Source organism: Mobula hypostoma, chromosome 22, assembly GCF_963921235.1.
Source record: "Mobula hypostoma chromosome 22, sMobHyp1.1, whole genome shotgun sequence".
Taxonomy (NCBI): domain Eukaryota; kingdom Metazoa; phylum Chordata; class Chondrichthyes; order Myliobatiformes; family Myliobatidae; genus Mobula; species Mobula hypostoma.
In genome coordinates this window covers 6,195,689-6,215,940 of record NC_086118.1, presented here as the reverse complement: position 1 = coordinate 6,215,940, position 20,252 = coordinate 6,195,689, and the positions used below count along the sequence as shown (strand labels likewise).

Here is a 20,252-nt window from a genome sequence, read left to right as displayed (position 1 = left end):
AGATCAGCTTGCAGGGATATTTGCAGACATTGTTAACCTCTCCCCGATTCAGTCTATGGTTCCCATCTACTTTAAGAAGACCATCATTGTATCCAAGAAAAACCAAGATAACTTGCCTTAACAACAACTGCCCAATAGCTCTGACATCTACTATCATTAATAGCTTCCAGAATCTGTTCAGAGCAGGTGTTAACTGCAGTCTCCCTGGCCCTACACTCATCACTGGACAGTAAAGACAACTACATCAGACTACCTGTCTATTGGCTACAGCTCAGTCTTCAATACTATAATTCCAAAGAAACTCATTGCCCAGCTCTGGACCATGGGAGCCTGCCTTTGCAACTGAGCCCTTGACTTTCTGACCGACAGACCACAGCCAGTAAGGGTAGGCAGCAACACCTCCACCAAGGTTATTCTGAACACTGGTGCATCACAAAGTTGTATCCTCAGCCTGTTATTCTACTTCCTGTACATGAATGCATGGCCACATTCTGCACTAATTCCATCCACAAGTTTGACCACCATAGAAGGCATATCTCAATTACTGATACTGCGAGTACAGGAAGGAAATGGGGAGCTTAGTAACATGTTGTCATGACAATATTTCCCTTGTCATGACACCAGGTTATCTTGTCTTTTTTCCCCTATGAATCTGCTGGAGTTGTCTATTGTGTCCGATGCAGCCACCTCTACAGTGGTGAGACCCATCATAAATTGGGGGACCACTTTGGCGAGTACCACCACTCCATACACCAGAAGCAGAACTTCCCAGTGGCCAAACACTTTAATTCTGATTCCCATTCCCGTTCTGACATGTTGGTCCATGGCCTCCATTTGTGCCACAATGTGGCCACCCTCAGAGTGCAGGAGCAACACCTCATATTATGTCTGGGTAGCCTCCAACCTGATGACATTAGTATTGAATTCTCCTTCCAGTAAAGAAATTCCCTCCTTCCCCCCTTCTTCTATCCCCCACTGCGGCCTCTTAAGTCTTGTCACCTGCCTACCATCCTCCCATCCTCCCCCCCTCCCACAAAGGATCCCTTCTTCCTTCCTATTCTTCAATGGCCCACTTTCCTCTCCTATCAGCTTTCTTCCTCTACAGCCCTTTACATTTCCTTCCACCTGGCTTCACCTATCACCTAACTATCCTCCTTCCCCCACCCCAAACTTCCTCCTTCTTTTCCAGTCCTGGGGAAGTGTCTCAGCCAGAAACATCAACTATTTATTAATTTCCATAGATGCTGGCTGACCTGCTGAATTCCTTCAGTATTTTGTGTTGGTTGCTTTGTATTTCCAGCATCTTCAGAATTTCTTAGGTTTAACATTTCCCTCTATCAACAAAATAAAAGAGATAGTTCTTGATTTCAGGAAGAAGAGTGGTACACATGCTCCTGTCTATTGAGGTTGAGAGCTTCAAGTTCCTAAGAGTGAACACCACCTGCTCCAGTTGGTGCATGTTGATGCCATAGCCAAGAATGTCATCAATTCCTCTCCTTCAGGAGGCTAAAGAAATTTGGCATGAACTTGTAAACCCTTGCCAACTTAGAATGATTACAGTTTGGTATGGCAACTGCTCTGTCTGTGACCACAAAAAACTGCAGAGAATTGTGGACACAGTTCATCACGTTACAGAAACCAGCCTTCCCTTTATGGACTCTCTCTACACTTCCCACTGCTTCAGTAAAGCAGCCAGCATAACCAAATACCCTACCCACCCAGGACATTCTCTCTTTTTCCTTTCTCCCATCAGGCAGAAGATACAGAAGTCTGAAAGCACATACCATTGGGCTCAAGGAAAGCTTCTTCCTTGCTGTTAGAAGACTATTAAATGGTTCCCTGTTGCAATAAGATGGGCTCTTGATCTCAAAAGCTACCTCATTATTGTCTTTCACTTTTTTGTTTATCTGCATTGCATTTTCTCTGTGTCTGTGGCTTTATTCTGCATTGTTATTGTTTACCTTGTACTGTCTGAGCGTAATGATTTAATTTGTATAAACAGTATGGAAGACGTGTTTTTCACTATACCTTCGTACATGTGATAATTCCACTACTCTGGAGTATGAGCACGTGGCTCAGGCTCCATTGTAGTGCTGAGGTTGCTCTGTAGGAATATTTCAATGAAATGTTAAACCAATGAATTGATCCCACTAAAGAGCTGAGAACATTCTCACGGCCAATGTTATCATTAAACACCTTTATTGACCATTTGAGGAAATGTGTGCTGTGTTAATTGCTTGATTTGTCTACACAGCATCATAAATTCATTCTTAATGTAGCTCATTAGTGGCAAAACTCTTTTGAACTCAAATGGGTGGGCTGAATGCAAAGTCATCCTTTCACATCAGATCCAGTTACTCAGTGAGATATTTGGGTCAGTTACAAGGGGGAATGAAGTAAAATGGAGCTTTACTCAGTAAAGTACAGTGCCTAGAAGTACAAATCAAGCAGGTAAAACCCTGCCTCTGAAACCCATGTATCTCTGGGCTAATTAAAAGGTGTGAAGATGATAGAATTGATGCTGTACCATTCTACTGCTTGGCATATTCTATATTGTCTTTTGTTCTGTGTGATAACTGAATGGTGAAGTTTGATCAAAGTGGCCCCAGAATATTAATTACCTCTCTCCACAGATGCTGCCTGATCTGCTCAGCATTTAAAATTTTTGCTTCAATTAATTTGATCTGTGTTGATATGTAAACTGATTTGTAAAGTCATGTGCAGTGATGACTATGCTGTCCATATATGTCTATCTAATTATCAATGATGATGTGCTCCCTGAAAGAAATAGTGTTATCTATTCATTGTGCCTCTGTGTGTGATGAATGGAATTTACAGATGACATATCATTAGGCTTCAGTCTCCATAAGCTAATTTGAGCTTCCCTTGGATGGTATAAGGCACTATACAAATGAAAATTCCGTCGTTTATGGTCCAGTTACATTATGAAGATCATGTCCGACAGTTGGTAGCACTCTCAACATTCCTCCATTTAGAAAGTTTACAGGTTCATGTCACTTCCCATGGACTTGAGCACCAAAACCTTGCATGTCATTGCAATGCATTTTTACAGAACACTAAACTTGGAAGGCCCTGTCTTAAATTTGGTGGAGTCTTTGGTAAGTTACAAATTAGTACAGATGTACCATGGAAAGCATTCTGACTGGTTGCGTGCCCGTCTGGAATTAAATCACAAGTGGCTGCAGAAAGTTGTAGACTCAGCCAGCTTCAATCTAAGCACAATGTTCACCACCATTGAGGACGTCTTCAAAAGCCTCAAGAAGGCAGCATCCATCATTAAATATCCTCACAATCCAGGACATGTCTTCTTATTGATACTATCAGAAGTTACAGGAGCCAGATAACACACACTCAACATTTTAGGAATTGCTTCTTCTCCTCCGCCATCAACTTTCTGAATGGTCCACGAACCCATGAAGACTACCTCACTATTCCTTAACTTATGTATTTTATTTTTAATGTATCTTAGTAATTTTTACTGTCTTGCACTGTACTGCTGCCACAAAAAACAAATTCCATGTAAATTTTCGGTGATAATAAATCCGATTCTGATGATTTTAAATATATGTCTGTCAGGTGAATGTAAAACAAAATCCCAAGTCCTATCTTGTAGAGGAGCTATAAAGTTATTTCTAAGTATTCTAAACCTATTTCTCCTACAGCCAACATTACTAACACACCTTATCTGTTTCGTATCTCATCCCTCTTAGTAAGAATTTGCTGTGTGTGTTTGTGGCAGGGTGGCCTTGATTACAACACTTCATTTGCAAGAAACTACTTCAAGCACACTGAAGAGCCAATAGCATTTCAATCCTGCCTAAGCTGTCGTGGAAGGCTTCTTCTTTTAAACTATAGCTTTGATTAGCAGAGAATTGTGGATCAGTGGAACAAATACTCAGGGCAGATGGGCCATATGCACTGGACAGATGCCATTGTGTTTGACAATATTTTGACATATTGGCCAGATTTTACTGTGATTGATTATCGGGGTGCTATGGGGCAGATGCCATTAGACTTGCCTGTCGTTAATGATCGGATATTCCTGACATGTAAGCTGTGATGGAAAACAAATAAAATGGTAAATGTTGGAATCTGCAACCAAAACAGAAAACGTTGAAAACACTCAGCCAAAAGAAACTGGTCAACGTTTTGATTCAGGTTTCTGACCTGAAATGCAAAGTGGTTTCTTTTCCAACAGATGCTGTTTGACTGTCTAGGTTCTTCCAGAATTGTTTGTTCATGTATCAATGTGACTAAGGGACAGGGATTATTTGACTACCAGACCATGGAAGTACTTTATGAGATGGACCATACATTGAAGGCAGATATCACCATGATTGGCTGATCAAACATTACTTGGCATTCACTTTGTGTGCTGCTGTGTTTTACCAACATATTTCAATTCTGTATAAAATGTACCAGAACAATATAATGATAAAGCATGAGTGATAGCACATCTTCTGAGAGGTATGATGTGGGAGAAGCAACATGATGTGAGAACAGCACTGCTTGGGTTGTTGATTAGATCTTCTGTTCTGGCTTAAATGAAGTTTCTGAATTTAACCTTGAGATAATGATGAGAACTTACTGTTTCATCTCCCTATAGGGCAAAGGATCTGAGGGTAGTGCCAGAGCTGATCTTGTTACAATTTTTGCCCTTCTGCGGCCATGAATTCTTCACTGATGACCCGAGGAACGAGCGATGTTCTGGAGGAGCTCCAGTTGCTCACAGCTCAGAACCTGGAACGGCTGGAGGTGAATAAGTACTACGAGGTGATTAGAGAGCTGGGAAAAGGAACCTATGGCAAGGTGGACCTGGTCATCCATAAGGTTAGAGGTATGTAATAATTGTAGCTGCTTCTTCACTGTAAACAGAAGCTTGTACTCATACTGAAACTACTTCTATACACCAAGCTCTAGCATCAGAGCTGAATCACAATCCTCCAAAATCTCTGGTATCTTCTCCACAAACCACCAATCATTTTGAATGCTCCATGCTCTAACCTTAATCTGCTCGCCTTCATTTATGACACCGTAAGATATAGGAGCAGAATTAGGCCATTGGCCCATCGAGGTTGCACTGCTATTTCATCATGGCTGATCCATTTCCCCCTCAGCCCCAGTCTCCTGCCTTTTCCCCGTATCTATCAACCTCTGCCTTAAATATACATAAAGACTTGGCCTGCACAGCTGCCTGTGGCAATGAATTCCACAGAATCATCACTCTCTAGCTAAGAAAGTTCTTCATCATCTTCTAAAATGATGTCCTTCTATTCTGAGGCTGTGTCCTCTGGTTTTAGATTCTCCCACCATAGGATACATCCTCCACTCAATCAAGGCCTTTCATCATTCAATAGGTTCCAAGTATGTCATCCCTCATTCTTCTGAAATCCAGTGAATACAGGTGCAGAGCCGTCAGATGCGTTTCATACGAAAAGCCGTGTCGGTGCAGGCGAGTTAAGCTGAAGGGCCTGTTTCTGTGCTGCATTACAACAAACCCAGGACATAAAGTGTAGGTGTAGCTACAGCCTCTCTGACTGGATGGTGGGACACCTGCTCCTGATTCCAGCTCTAGTGTTAGGTTTGGTAACGGTTCAGGTGAACCTGTTGTGGCACAGGCTCTCATTACAAGGTCAGGAACAAATTTCAGTGCCTTCAAGGTCTTTGTCATTAAAGGTTCAAAGGTTCATTTATTATCAAAGTATACAACTCTGAAATTCTTCTTCTCTGGGTAGCCATGAAACCAAGAAAAAAAAGAAAGCACGATCATCAACCCTCAAATCTTCCCTCCCCACACAAAACTCAAACAAAAATGGCACAGGCACATCCCTCCTCCCATACGAAAAAAACAAACAAAATGGAACATGTACATCAACTCCCAAATCCGCCCCCCCTCAGAAAACAAATGAGAAAGACTGCGTGAAAAACGCAGAATATAAAAACTATAAGACTGAAAAAAAGTCTATAATTCAAGTCCATATCCAAAAAGCAGAGAACCTGGGTAACATTCTCCAGGCAAAGCGGCAGACTCTCCGCTCTCTGGTACCAGAGTGATCAAAAAGCAGGCAGCTAGCACTCACCTTCTACATTCACCTCAATGTTTCAATCTCCCTCATCACTTTAATTTGTGCACGATGGAAGCTTTAACCGGTGCAACGGAGCCAAACATCGGCTCATGCCCCTTCCTGCAGTTCATCATGAGGTTCACACATACTGCCTCTGTCTTCTGGAATCCTCTTGGAGACTGCAGAGCACTGGAACACCCAAATGATCTCCAAACAGCTAAGCACAGGCTCCAAAAGTTCCAGTATCACATCCAAAATTAAAAACAAATGTAAAAGACATAAAAGAAGTGAAATATATAGTTTTATGATCTATCCAGATGTTGACCAAAGGAGCATTTTATGCAGGCGCCATCTTGACTGGAAGTTTGTTGAAAGTTTGCCAGGTCCCAACTGAAGTTCCCTAATACAGAGACCTATGCTATACTGAGCATGTCATGGTAACAGAGCTGTCAAATTTTGTGTGAGGTGTTAAATAAAGCCTCTTATGTGAAGACATCTACAGGTACCCCCTGCTTTTTGAAAGATCACTTTACGCCACTTTGCTTTTATGAAAGACCTACATTAGTACCTGTTTTCGCTAACCAAAAGAAATCCGAAGAGGATTTTCGCTTTTACGAAAAAAGTGTTCGTTTTGCAGCAAGCCATAAGAGAGTGACCCCCAGCAGCGAGAGTGGCGAAAAGCAAAAATAGTGTTCAGTGTGCCGTTATAGAGGCAGCGTGCCCCAGGCCACCATAGCTTTGAACTGTGTGAAATTTTCACTACGATTGACAGTGCTGTAATGGTTGCAGAGAAGTATGACTTTAATTTTGAAAGGGCATGTAGGTTTAGAGCAGGTTTGCAGGATGATTTGAGTGCTTACAAAGAACTGTACGATAGAAAAATGCGTGAACCTTCCAGTGTGCTCGCTGCCTTCCCAATTCTGGTTAAGTGAAACTACACTATACATACATTATCTCTACTTTATGTAGGTTGTGTATTTATCATATCATTTCTGCTTTTACTATATGTTAGTGTTATTTTAGGTTTTATGTGTTATTTGGTATGATTTGGTAGGTTATTTTTTGGGTCTGGGAATGCTCAAAAATTTTTCCCATATGAATTAATGGTAATTACTTCTTTGCTATACGCCATTTCGGCTGACGAAAGGTTACATAGGAACGCTGTACTTTCAGATAGCAGGGAAAACCTATATTTCATATCACTATACTGATAGGACCAATATTTATCCTTCAAAAATACTCCCTGAAAATGGATTATTAGAAGACTTTGTGGACCTTGCTGTGTACAAATTATTACCTTATTGGTTTATGTCAAAAGTTTGTTTATGTACTATCTACACACAGTAAACCATGCCACTCTTAGTATACTGAGGCAGTGAAAAACTAAACAGAATGCAGAATCTAGTGTTACAGTTACAGAGAAACTGCAGTACTTACAAACAGTAAGATGCAAGGTACATGATGAGGTTGATTGGAGAAATCAAGAGTTCATCTTTTACCATTTCAGATGTGTCTGTCCAATAGTCTGATAACTGTGGGACTGAAGCTATTCTTGAGTCGAGTATTACGGTGCTTTAAAAAACTTGTGATCAGCTGTAAACCACTGGGGATACTGTATTTTTTGCTGCATTGGTGTATAAAAAGCAAGCCCTTCACCCTGTCCTTAATACAAAGGTAAAACATATCCCAGTTTGGTGATGAAACCTTTGGTGATCTTTGAGCATCTTCTGCCTTTAGTGGTTGAGCTGTTTATAACCATATAACCATATATCAATTACAGCAGGGAAACAGGCCATCTCGGCCCTTCTAGTCCGTGCCGAACTCTTACTCTCACTTAGTCCCACTGACCTGTACTCAGCCCATAACCCTCCATTCCTTTCCTGTCCATATAGCTGTCCATATTAACTTTAAACGACAACATCAAACCTGCCTCAACCACTTCTGCTCGTTCCACACAGCTACCACTCTCTGAGTAAAGAAGTTCCCCCTCATGTTACCCCTAAACTTTTGCCCTTTAACTCTCAACTCATGTCCTCTTGTTTGAATCTCCCCCACTCTCAATGGAAAAAGCCTATCCACGTCAACTCTGTCTATCCCCCTCATAATTTTAAACACCTCTATCAAGTACCCCCTCAACCTTCTACGTTCCAAAGAATAAAGACCCAACGTGTTCAACCTTTCTCTGTAACTTAGGTGATGAAACCCAGGTAACATTCTCGTAAATCTTCTCTGTACTCTCTCTATTTTGTTGACATCTTTCCTATAATTCGGTAACCAAAACTGTACACAATACTCCAAATTTGGCCTCACCAATGCCTTGTACAATTTCAACATTACATCTCAACTCCTATACTCAATGCTCTGATTTATAAAGGTCAGCATACCAAAAGCTTTCTTCACCACCCTATCCACATGAGATATCCATATACACCATTATTCCTAGATCCCTCTGTTCTACAGCATTCTTCAATGCCCTACCATTTACCATGTATGTCCTATTTTGATTAGTCCTACCAAAATGTAGCATCTCACGTTTATCAGCATTAAACTTCATCTGCCATCTTTCAGCCCACTCTTCTAACGGGCCTAAATCGCTGTGCAAGCTTTGAAAACCTACTTCATTATCCACAACTCCACCTATCTTAGTATCATCTGCATACTTACTAATCCAATTTACCACCCCATCATCCAGATCATTAATGTATATGACAGATAACATTGGACCCAGTACAGATCCCTGAGGCACACCACTAGTCACTGGCCTCCAATCTGACAAACATTTATCCACCACCACTCTCTGGCGTCTCCCATCCAGCCATTGCTGAATCCATTTTACTACTTCAATATTAATACCTAATGATTGAACCTTCCTAACCAACCTTCCATGTGGGACCTTGTCAAAGGCCTTACTGTAGTCCATATTGACAACATCACTGCTTTACCCTCGTCAACTTTCCCAGTAACCTCTTCAAAAAATTCAGTAAGATTTGTCAAACATGACCTTCCACGCACAAATCCATGTTGACTGTTCCTAATCAGACCCTGTCTATCCAGATAATTATATATACCATCTCTAAGAACACTTTCCATCAATTTACCCACCACTGACATCAAACTCACAGGTCGATAATTGCTTGGTTTACTCTTAGAATCCTTTTTAAACAATGGAACAACATGAGCAATACACCAATCCTCCGGCACCATCCCCGTTTCTAATGACTTTTGAAATATTTCTGTCAGAGCCCCTGCTATTTCCACAGTAACTTCCCTCAAGGTCCTGGGGAATATCCTGTCAGGACCCGGAGACTTGTCCACTTTTATATTCCTTAAAATCTCCAGTACTTCCTCTTCTTTAATCATCATAGTTTCCATAACTTCCCTACCTGTTTCCCTTATCCTACACAATTCAATATCCTTCTCCTTAGTGAATACCAAAGAAAAGAAATTATTCAGAATCTGCCCGATCTCTTTTGGCTCCACACATAGCTGTCCACTCTGATTCTCTAAGGGACCAATTTTATCCCTCACTATTCTTTTCCTTTTGGTATAATGGTAGAAACCCTTGGGGTTTATTTTCACGTAATTTGCCAAAGCAACCTCGTATCTTCTTTTAGCTTTTCTAATTTCTTTCTTAAGGTTCTTTTTACACTCTTTACATTCCTCGAGCACCTCACTTACTCCATGCTGCCTATATTTATTGTAGATATCTCTCTTTTTCTGAACCAAGTTTCCAATATCCCTTGAAAACCATGGCTCTCTCAAACTTTAAACCTTTCCTTTCAACCTAAGAGGAACATAAAGATTCTGTACTCTCAAAATTTCACCTTTAAATGACCATCATTTCCGTATTACATTCTTCCCATAAAACAATTTGTCCCAATCCACTCCTTCTAAATCCTTTCGCATCTCCTCAAAGTTAGCCTTTCTCCAATTAAAAATCTCAACCCTGGGTCCAGACCTATCCTTCTCCATAATTATATTGAAACTAATGGCATTGTGATCACTGGACCCGAAGTGCTCCCCAACACATACCTCATTCCTATCTCATTCCCTAACAGGAGATCCAACACTGCCCCTTCTCTAGTCGGTACCTCTATGTATTGCTGCAAAAAACTATCCTGCACACATTTTACAAACTCCAAACCATCCAGCCATTTTACAGTATGGGCTTCCCAGTCTATGTGTGGAAAATTAAAATCTCCCACAATCACAACCTTGTGCTTACTACAAATATCTGCTATCTCCTTACAAATTTGCTCCTCCAATTCTTGCTCCCTATTTGGTGGTCTATAATACACCCTTATTAGTGCTACTACCCCTTTCCCATTCCTCAATTCCACCCAAATAGCCTCCCTAGATGAGCCCTCTAATCTATCCTGCCTGAGCACGCTGTAATATTTTCTCTGACAAGCAATGCAACACCTTCCCCTCTTATCCCTCCAGTTCTATCACACCTGAAGCAATTAAATCCAGGAATATTCAGTTGCCAATCACACCCCTCCTGTAACCATGTTTCACTAATAGCTACCACATCATACTTCCAGGTATCAATCCATGCTTTTAAGCTCATCCATCTTTCTTATAATGCTCCTAGCATTAAAATAAATGCATTTAAGAAATTTTCCACCTCTTTCTCTCTGTTTATCTCTAACGGTGCAAACAACTTTACTATTTTCTTTTTCTTCCTTCTTCCCTACATCTGTTCCTACATTCTGGTTCCCCTCCCCCGCTTGTATCTAGTTTAAATCCACCCGAGCCGCTCTAGCAAACCTACCTGCAAGAATATTTGTCCCCCTTCAGTTCAGATGTAGACTGTCCTGCCGGAACAGGCCCTACCTTCCCTGGAAAACTGTCCAATTATCTATAAATCTGAAACCCTCCCTCCTGCACCATGTCTTCAGCCACGTGTTGATCTGCACTATCTTACTATTTCTAAACCTGCCTGCACGTGGCACTGGTAACAATCCTGAGATTGCTATCCTGGAGATCCTGTCCTTTAACTTGGCACCTAACTCCCTAAATTCACCTTTCAGGACCTCCTCACTCTTCCTACCCACGTCATTGGTCCCTACATGGACCACGACATCCGGCTGCTCACCCTCCCTCTTGTAAATACTGAGTATTCGATCCGAGATATCGCGGACCTGGGCACCAGGGAGGCAACAGACCATCCGGAAATCCCAATCTCTTCCACAGAACCTCCTATCTGTCCCCCTAACTATCGAATCCCCTATCACTACTGCTCTCCTCTTTTCCCTCCTTCCCTTCTGAGCTGAGGGTCCAGTCTCGGTGCCAGAGATGCAACCACTGCAACTTGTTCCTGGTAGGTCGTCCCCATCAACCGTATCCAAAAGGATGTACTTATTATTGGGTGGGAATGGCCACAGGAGTGCTCTGCTCATTCTGTCTATTCCCCTTTATTTTGAGGGTTGTGCATTGACTTTGTCCTGGGTGAGACAGCACCAGTTTCATCCCTTGCTGTAACAACACCGACCTGTTTAAGATCGGCTGCTGGCATGTTTTGACACAGCCCAAGTGTTCCAGATTTAGAACCGTTGAGAGGCCACACCTTGGGTGGAGATGTGTCCCTCAATCCTGAGCGTTTCTTAGGAATTTATTTGAGAGTTACATCAGAGCTTGACAATGGGACTATTAATACAGAGGAGCAGACTACAGGAGTATGTGTGCGTGTTGTGAGATTGGATGTGAGCATTTGTTTCTGTGGCTCAGCCTGTCCATTGTGTTTCAACACTGTAGAATGTCTACAGGGAGTGCTTTTCAGCCTGATATGGGAAATAACTTTCGCACCTCAGCACAACCTCGCAACTCTGTGCAACTAAAGAAGTGTTTTATCAATAAATGCAGCAGCAAAATTCATTCTCTCAAACAGAATGAGAATGAATGCTGATGAGTTGAGAGGTGGGTGTGAACCAGCAGAGCGGGAAGGAACTGGGCCATCGGTTACCTCCTCCTGAGATGACAGACTATTAGAACACCTCCTCTGATGCTCCCTCAGTGGCATGGATTTTGTGCTCATTTCTTGAGCCCACACATTGTTCAGAGGAGAGAGAACTAACAGTCCCAGTATCCTGACACCCTCTTGTTGTACCACCCCATTCAATTTGCCTAATTCTAGAAAACCTTTGCTCCAAAGTGGCAGTGCTAAAGGACCGCAGTCTCTGCACAGACGTAGTGTATAATATGGATTTGGTGGTTTAGTGTAGCTACACTAAAGATCAGAGACATTTCAGTGAATATTATTTCTAACCAACACACAGATCTACGGAAAAGAGTACAGTCAATGTTTTGGCCCAAAGAGTACAGTCAACTGTACTCTTTTCCATAGATGCTGCCTGACCTGCAGAGTTCCTTCAGCATTTTGTGTGTGTTGCTCGGATTTCCAGCATCTGCAGATTTTCTCTTGTTTGTGGTTATTACTAACCAGTTGTACTAATCCTTGGAGATTGGAGCTGTGTCACTTGCACTCTCTATTTTCAGTTCCAAGATCTGCCAGTGAGGCCAAGGTGGGAGCCACAGTCCTCCAACAGTGTGGCAGGAGCTACCTGACAGTGGTAGATCAAGAGGTTCTCCACTCCTTATGCCATTCATGTTGGACTTTGAGAGTTTCACTGACTTGAGGTTGTCAGCTCCATCCCAAAAGTTCCGCCTCCAACCTGCTCTTGAGACCCCAGCAATCCCCCACACTCAACAGCAGAGCTGACTGAGTGTAATTAGGGATTCAGTCCAGGGCATGTTGGTCCTGGAAGGGAGGAGAGTGATATTGGTTTGCTTTTCTTGCTAAAAGATTTGGAGGAATCTCTAGAGATATCAATCCAGAGCATTAAGGTGCTCCCTGTAGTTAGTCAGTGTTAGAAACATCAGAGGGCAGGAATCACTGATACCATGAAAGTTTATGGCCTTAATTGTCAACGAAGGCTGTGTTGGTACATTGAAAGTGAGGAGGTGGCACCTGAAATATGGTGCCCCTGAGACCACCCCTTGCTGCCAGATGATACCCAATTGACCTCTATCAGTTGTGTTCATCCTACAAGACCCAAACTGATCCAAAAATGTGAGTTTAACTCTGGTATTTCAGATATGTGTGCTGTTATGAAACTGTAATATTAATATAATAAACCAATTGATTTCCTAAAATTCTTTGGGGAATGGGTGTAGGCTACACTTAACCAATCTGGCCCTGTGCCACCAACAAATGACTCAGCCAGCATTAGGTTCTGTTTCTATAACTGAGAAGTAGCTAGTGGCAGGCACACCCAGGATATTTAGTTTCTATTGGTAGGATTTCCAAAACTGAGGGAGCCACCCAAAGGTATATTGAGTAGATAGAATTCAGGAGACAAACAAGAAAATAATTTGAAAGCAATTCAGCAAGTTGCACGAATGTGGAATGCACTGCTTGGAAGGTTGGTGAAATAAATTCCAAATTTCCGTAAGGAATAATTTCCATCAAAAACCTTGAAGATACTGGAAATCTGAAATAAAAAGAACAGTTAGTGGAAATACTCAAACCAGTCAGTCAGTATGTGTGAAAACAAAAAATGTTAATGTTTCAGCTTTGAGCACCAATGAAGGGTCTTTACCTTAAAACCTTAACTCTGTTTCCTCTTACACAGACGCTGAATGCACTTAAGTCCAGCGTTTTCTGGTTTAATTTAAGGACAAAAATTGATTCCATTTTGATAGAGCAAAGCTTTAGTCACTATGGAGAAATTAGACCTTAACTTCTACTCAAACAATTTTCAGAATGGCAGGCGGTGACTAGTGGGGTACCGCAAGGCTCAGTGCTGGGACCCCAGTTGTTTACAATATATATTAATGACTTGGATGAGAGAATTAAATGCAGCATCTCCAAGTTTGCGGATGACACGAAGCTGGGTGGCAGTGTTAGCTGTGAGGAGGATGCTAAGAGGATGCAGGGTGACTTGGATAGGTTGGGTGAGTGGGCAAATTCATGGCAGATGCAATTTAATGTGGATAAATGTGAAGTTATCCACTTTGGTGGCAAAAATAGGAAAACAGATTATTATCTGAATGGTGGCCGATTAGGAAAAGGGGAGGTGCAACGAGACCTGGGTGTCATTATTCACCAGTCATTGAAAGTGGGCATGCAGGTACAGCAGGCGGTGAAAAAGGCGAACGGTATGCTGGCATTTATAGCGAGAGGATTCGAGTACAGGAGCAGGGAGGTACTACTGCAGTTGTATAAGGCCTTGGTGAGACCACACCTGGAGTATTGTGTGCAGTTTTGGTCCCCTAATCTGAGGAAAGACATCTTTGCCATAGAGGGAGTACAAAGAAGGTTCACCAGATTGATTCTTGGGATGGCGGGACTTTCATATGAAGAAAGACTGGATGAATTGGGCTTGTACTCATTGGAATTTAGAAGATTGAGGGGGGATCTGATTGAAACGTATAAGATCCTAAAGGGATTGGACAGGCTAGATGCAGGAAGATTGTTCCCGATGTTGGGGAAGTCCAGAACGAGGGGTCACAGTTTGAGGATCGAGGGGAAGCCTTTTAGGACCGAGATTAGGAAAAACTTCTTCACACAGAGAGTGGTGAATCTGTGGAATTCTCTGCCACAGGAAACTGTTGAGGCCAGTTCATTGGCTATATTTAAGAGGAAGTTAGATATGGCCCTTGTGGCTACGGGGGTCAGGGGGTATGGAGGGAAGGCTGGGGCGGGGTTCTGAGTTGGATGATCAGCCATGATCATAATAAATGGCGGTGCAGGCTCGAAGGGCCGAATGGCCTACTCCTGCACCTATTTTCTATGTTTCTATTACATCAGAGTTAATTTAGCTTTTGTAGGGTTAAGGGATGTTTGCATTATAGAGAATATGAAGAAAGCAGAAGTCAAAACCAATATTTCACCCAATGCAAATCCAGTTTAATTTCATTAACCTTACATCAGAATTTCTAATGCTGCCTGTTCCTCTTTATTGAACTTCTCATCCATACAACTGTCTCAGAGTGGGGTTGCCAACTCTGATTCACAGATTAGTAGTGCCTGGGTTAATTGAGGTTGTGGGGTTCCTGGGGCAGCACATCTTGAAGGGCCTACTCCACACTGTATTGCTAAACAGAAAAATACATGACCTTCCCTCTTTTAACTGAGTCCCTGGTTTCTACACATGTACTGTAGTTTTCACAAAAGTGTTGTAAGCTAGTACATATTCTATTGACCTTCCACAAGGTTCAAAAATTCAAAGTAAATGTTTTATTAAAATATGTATACCATATACACCTTACAGGCTTCTTACAGGCATCCACAAAAAAAGAAACTCAATATGATCCACAAGAAACCCCACACAGCAAAGACTGACAAACATACAATGTGTGATAAAAGAGCAACTGGGGCAAACAATAAAAAAGTAAACCAATAAAAACTACTCAGAACATGAACCATAGAGTTCCCGAAAGTGAGCCTCTCATCTGATCACAAACCAAAAGAAATTAGTTTCTTTTATGAGAAATTATTTTTTCAAATGCTTGGTATTATAGCAAGGGAGTGTTTAAAAGATGGCATCATGCTCTTGAAGACTTTCTTCTTCATGTTATTCTCAACAACACTGGACCCTTTGCAACAACTTATCCTTTGTTACTGAGAACATTTTGCAATACCTTCATCCCAAATGGGACATTGATATGTGTCACTTGTCAAGTAACATTGATTCTCTTCAATGACATTAAGGTGGGCGTAACACACACAAAATGCTGGTGGAACACAGCAGTCCAGGCAGCATCTATAGGAAGAAGTACAGTCGGCGTTTCGGGCTGAAACCCTTCATTAGCAGAGACTGCTAACATGGGCATATTATGCTCGAAATGTGGGCAATGTGATCATCTACTGTGTTAGGGGTCACTTTATAATTTCTGCAGAGTTGAGCCGTCTTATCTACCACTACCTTGAAACTCCATTACTGTCACTGATGCCCCATGGCCCTCACAATGCTTAATTCTTCTACTTGAGTGTTGAAACATGTACTGGGCTATGCACACAGCAGATTAGACTGGCACATTCAGTTTTATGCGCTTGATGCTTGTGTAGGTATCCCTCAACATCTCTATGTTATTGCAGGAGCTTTAACAGGATGTGTTTAGGATGAGTACAACTCTACAATCCACTTTCAATATTCTCAAACAGTTTGCTTTCTAGACCTGTTGAACTGTTGCCATAGTCCAGCACCATCATGGATGAGTCTTGCCTTTTGTTGATCAGAAGGCACACTTGTTATTTGCCTAATGCTTACAAGGGTGACATACCTTCTTAACTTCACTCTGCTTCTTGTTCATGGCATCTTCCTGAACTTTGTCATGTATAATCCTCCTGATAGTAAAGCAATCAGGGGCTGTGTGATCATTCTGATAGATAGTTAAATTATTATTCCTTCTTCTCACTTTAAAATAGTCTCTTCATATTGCTCATCCTCTTCAATGTTATACAAACCTTATTTCCACATTTTTTATGATGTTTAAAGGGAAGTTGAGGAGGAACCTTGTCTTTCAGAGGGTGATGAATATGTGAAACAAACTGCCAGCAGAGGTGGTAGATGCAAGTTCATTATAACATTTAAAAGAAGTTTTGATATATACATGGATGAAAAGGGTATGGAGAACTATGGAGTACTGGGTGCAGGTAGAGTACACGTAGATGGGACTAGACAGAAGAGGGATCTGCTTCTGTGTGGTACTGCTCTATGACTGCAGTTGTTCCTTTCTCCCACTGAGACAGAGCTCCACTGCATGTTCTGCACAGGTTAGCCCTATATCCAGGGGCCTTCTGCCCATGTGCCCTTGCATTCTACATCTGGCACACCTTGCTGCTTTGAGCCAAAATCCTTGTGATTCTTACTGCAATGGTTAGAGGGCTTCACACACAGACCAACCCTCCCCATCCCTCCTGCTTATACAATGGAGCCCCCACTGCCAGCTGGTATTCAGAGTTTAGATTAACTTTCTGAACTGGCGGAAATTCCTTTGTATTTTTTAAGAGGCCATTTCCTTCAATTTGGTAATCTTGCCTAATTGTTCAAAATGTCAAATCTTGAATCATTAACTAAGCTGGACTGAATCCACTGATCCGTTAGACACAGAAAGTCGTCTGTGTTTAATTTGCAAGGCCGCCACATATTTTTTGGAGTAATTATACTGACACTAGTCTTCTTTTCTGAGCCCTGGTTACATACATCTAACTTGCCAGTCTCTGATGACGCTCTGTTGAAGTAATTTTGTAACTCCCCTGTAAGGTACAATATCAACTTTTAATAGTTCAATTTAATATCAGAGAATATATACAGTATACAACCTGAAATACTTACTCCTCGCAGGCATCCACAAAACAGAAGAAAGCCCCCAAAGAATAAATGATAGAAAAAAATGGTAAAACCTAAAGCCCTTCCCACATACAAGCAGCAGCAAAGCATCAATCCTCCCCCTCCTCCTGCCTTTTCCAGCAGGAAGCATTAATGCTCGCGCCCACCAAGCAAGCAATAGCAAAACCCCTATATTGGACCTGAACATAGTTTAGAAGGTTATGGGCCATGTGCTGGCAAGTGGAAATAGCTTGGATGGGCATCTTGGTTGGCATGGACTGTTGGACCAGAGGGCCTGTTTACATGTTGTATAAATATATGGCTCCATAACTTCAAATTGATCTTGAATTTGTCAACAATGTATGAGTCCTTTTCCTTCTCATGGGGCTGTTGTCTTCTTGATCTCATTCTGAGCATCTCCACTCTCATTCTCTGTTATGTACCCAAGACATCACTTGCATTTCATTGCTTTAGGAACTGGTCTTCTGCCCCTCATTGCTACCACCAAGATTTCTTGATGACGTGGTCCTTGGTAGTCTGGAAGGTTAAGGGAGTTAAAATATTGGAGAGTTTGAGCCCTGGGCTTTGTGGGGAGTGACACCAATATCACAAAGTGGTAAGGTTGCGCAGCAGAGGATTGTAGGGATCAGCCAGAAGTATAAAAACCAAAAAAGGTTTCTGTGATGGGAACCCAATAAGGAATTGTACTGAAAACAAAACACAGAACAGTGGGAATACTCAGCATTAGAAACATAGAAAACCTACAGCACAATATATGCCTTTCAGCCCACAAAACTGTGCAGAACGTGCCCTTACCTTAGAACTACCTGGACTTACCCATAGCCCTCTACTTTTCTAAGCTCCATATGCCTGTCCAGGAGTCTCTTAAAAGACCCTATCGTTTCCGCCTCCACCACCGCCGCCGGCAGCCCATTCCACACACTCACCACACTCTGCGTAAAAAAACTTACCCCTGACATCTCCTCTGTACCTACTTTCAAGCACCTTAAAACTATGCCCTCTCAGAGGATACTAACTTTATATGATTTTATTTTGAGTGCTTTTTCTTTATTATTATGAATTGTATATTAGTCATGTTTGTTTTGCACTGTATACATCTCTTTTTTGCTGGTGGGTTTTCTCCTGTTATATTGTAGAAACTCATAAATAAATTAATTTAAAAAACTCTGCCCTTTCGTGCTAGCCATTTCAGCTCTGGGAAAAAGCCCCTGACTATCCACACAATCAATGCCGCAAACGCCTTTGTGATGGCTACTTTTCACATTGTATGTCAATGATTTGGATGACAGAATTGAGGGCTTTTTGGCCAAGTTTGCAGACAATACAAAGATATCTGAAGGGGGCAAATAGTGTTGAGAAAGAGGGAGTCTGCAGAACGGCTTAGATACATTACGAGAATGGGTAAAGAAGTACCAGATGGAATGCACTATAGGGAAGTTTATGGTCATGCACTTTAGTAGAAGGAATAAAGGTGTAGACTATTTGCTGATTGGGGAGTGTGACCGAGTTTTTGGACCGGAACCTTCCATTTCCAAACTGCCTAGCCAGTTAAAGAGGTTGTCATTCCATCTGAAATATTTTGAAACTTTAATTTTGTTAATTATCAATAAGAATGAGGAAGAATAATTTGATACTTACTGTGATGTTACTCCTGAGAACATTTATTAGAAAGTCCTAAGGGTTAATTTTTGATTGCTGGAGATTCAGGGTGGTGACCCTAATTTGAAAAGCAGCCTGAAACCATGCTTCCACTCCATTGTTATTTACTCCTGCCCTACCCCTCCCCCCACTGAGTGGGAGCACATCTATACCACAAGCTGACCTCGGGGTTCATCAGAGGTTTGTTTCCTCCTAAGGAATGATGTAGTCTCTGAGCTCCCTCAAAGGGTAGGAAGCAGTACTGCAGCATTCAGATCTCTGCTTGCCCTAGAGTCCGTTCTCAGTATTTCCTTTGAATACTGAAATGCATACCACCAAGAAGAGCACAGAATGCAGTTTTGATGCTGTTCTTTCTGGGGACCGTGTTGGATCTGCTCCATTATTTTTTTGGTATTCTTCTTGTTCTGTTGTTCACATCTCTCCACTTCCCCCTCCAGATTCTCAGTCTGCCTTATCCTTCAATAGCTTTCCCAGATCCTGTGACTTTGGCCTCTCCTACACCCCATTTCCATTGCTCCACTATTAATGGCAAGGCTTCCAGTTGTGTAGATAGTGAACTGTGGAATTTCTTCCAGCTGCTCTTCTTCCTTAAAGCTGCTCTTTTGTCAGCCATGCCAATGCCCCCTTCTTTTGCTCAATGCTAGTTTTGGTTTGAATTGACTCATTTGAAGCACATTGAAATATCTGCTCATATTAAAAGCTCTGTACAAACATGTGTTGTTGTTTGTAAGGACGTTAATGTTAAGGCTGAAGACTTGTGGTGGAAGGGAACTGATCCATCAATCTCCATTGATTCTGAGAGAGACCTTAAGATAGAGGATTTGAGCTAGGGAGAGAAGCAATAGTCCATGTTTGCATTTAGGACATTACTGACATTTTAATTGAATACTAACAACCTCAGTTATTTCCAGCAGAGATCTTCTGCAGCAAGACACAGTTGATAGGATCAAAATTTTAAGTAGATTTGAGTGGAAGACCTGTGACCCAGGGAGCTGCTTCAGCAAGCAGTGGATACACAGAATTGCAGACATCTTTGGAATCATTTGCACCAATCCCATTAAATAATCAGAGAGGCAATATATTATCAAATCCTGCCAAGACCATGTGACAACTCTCTGTCGCTGTATGTCAAACAAATTCATCACGTGTA

The 20,252-nt window shown here is 41.8% G+C and overlaps 1 protein-coding gene across 3 annotated transcripts in view; it reads left to right on the top strand.

The window, feature by feature from the left end:
• LOC134336476 (serine/threonine-protein kinase SBK1-like) overlaps positions 1–20,252 on the top strand; it is an 82,175-nt gene that overhangs the window by 52,903 nt on the left and 9,020 nt on the right. For all 3 annotated transcript variants that reach the window (XM_063030737.1, XM_063030735.1, XM_063030736.1), the window contains exon 2: positions 4,628–4,858. In XM_063030737.1, coding sequence (XP_062886807.1) covers positions 4,690–4,858 — 169 coding nt within the window. In that variant the 5' untranslated portion in view covers positions 4,628–4,689. The remainder of the gene's footprint in view (positions 1–4,627; positions 4,859–20,252) is intronic.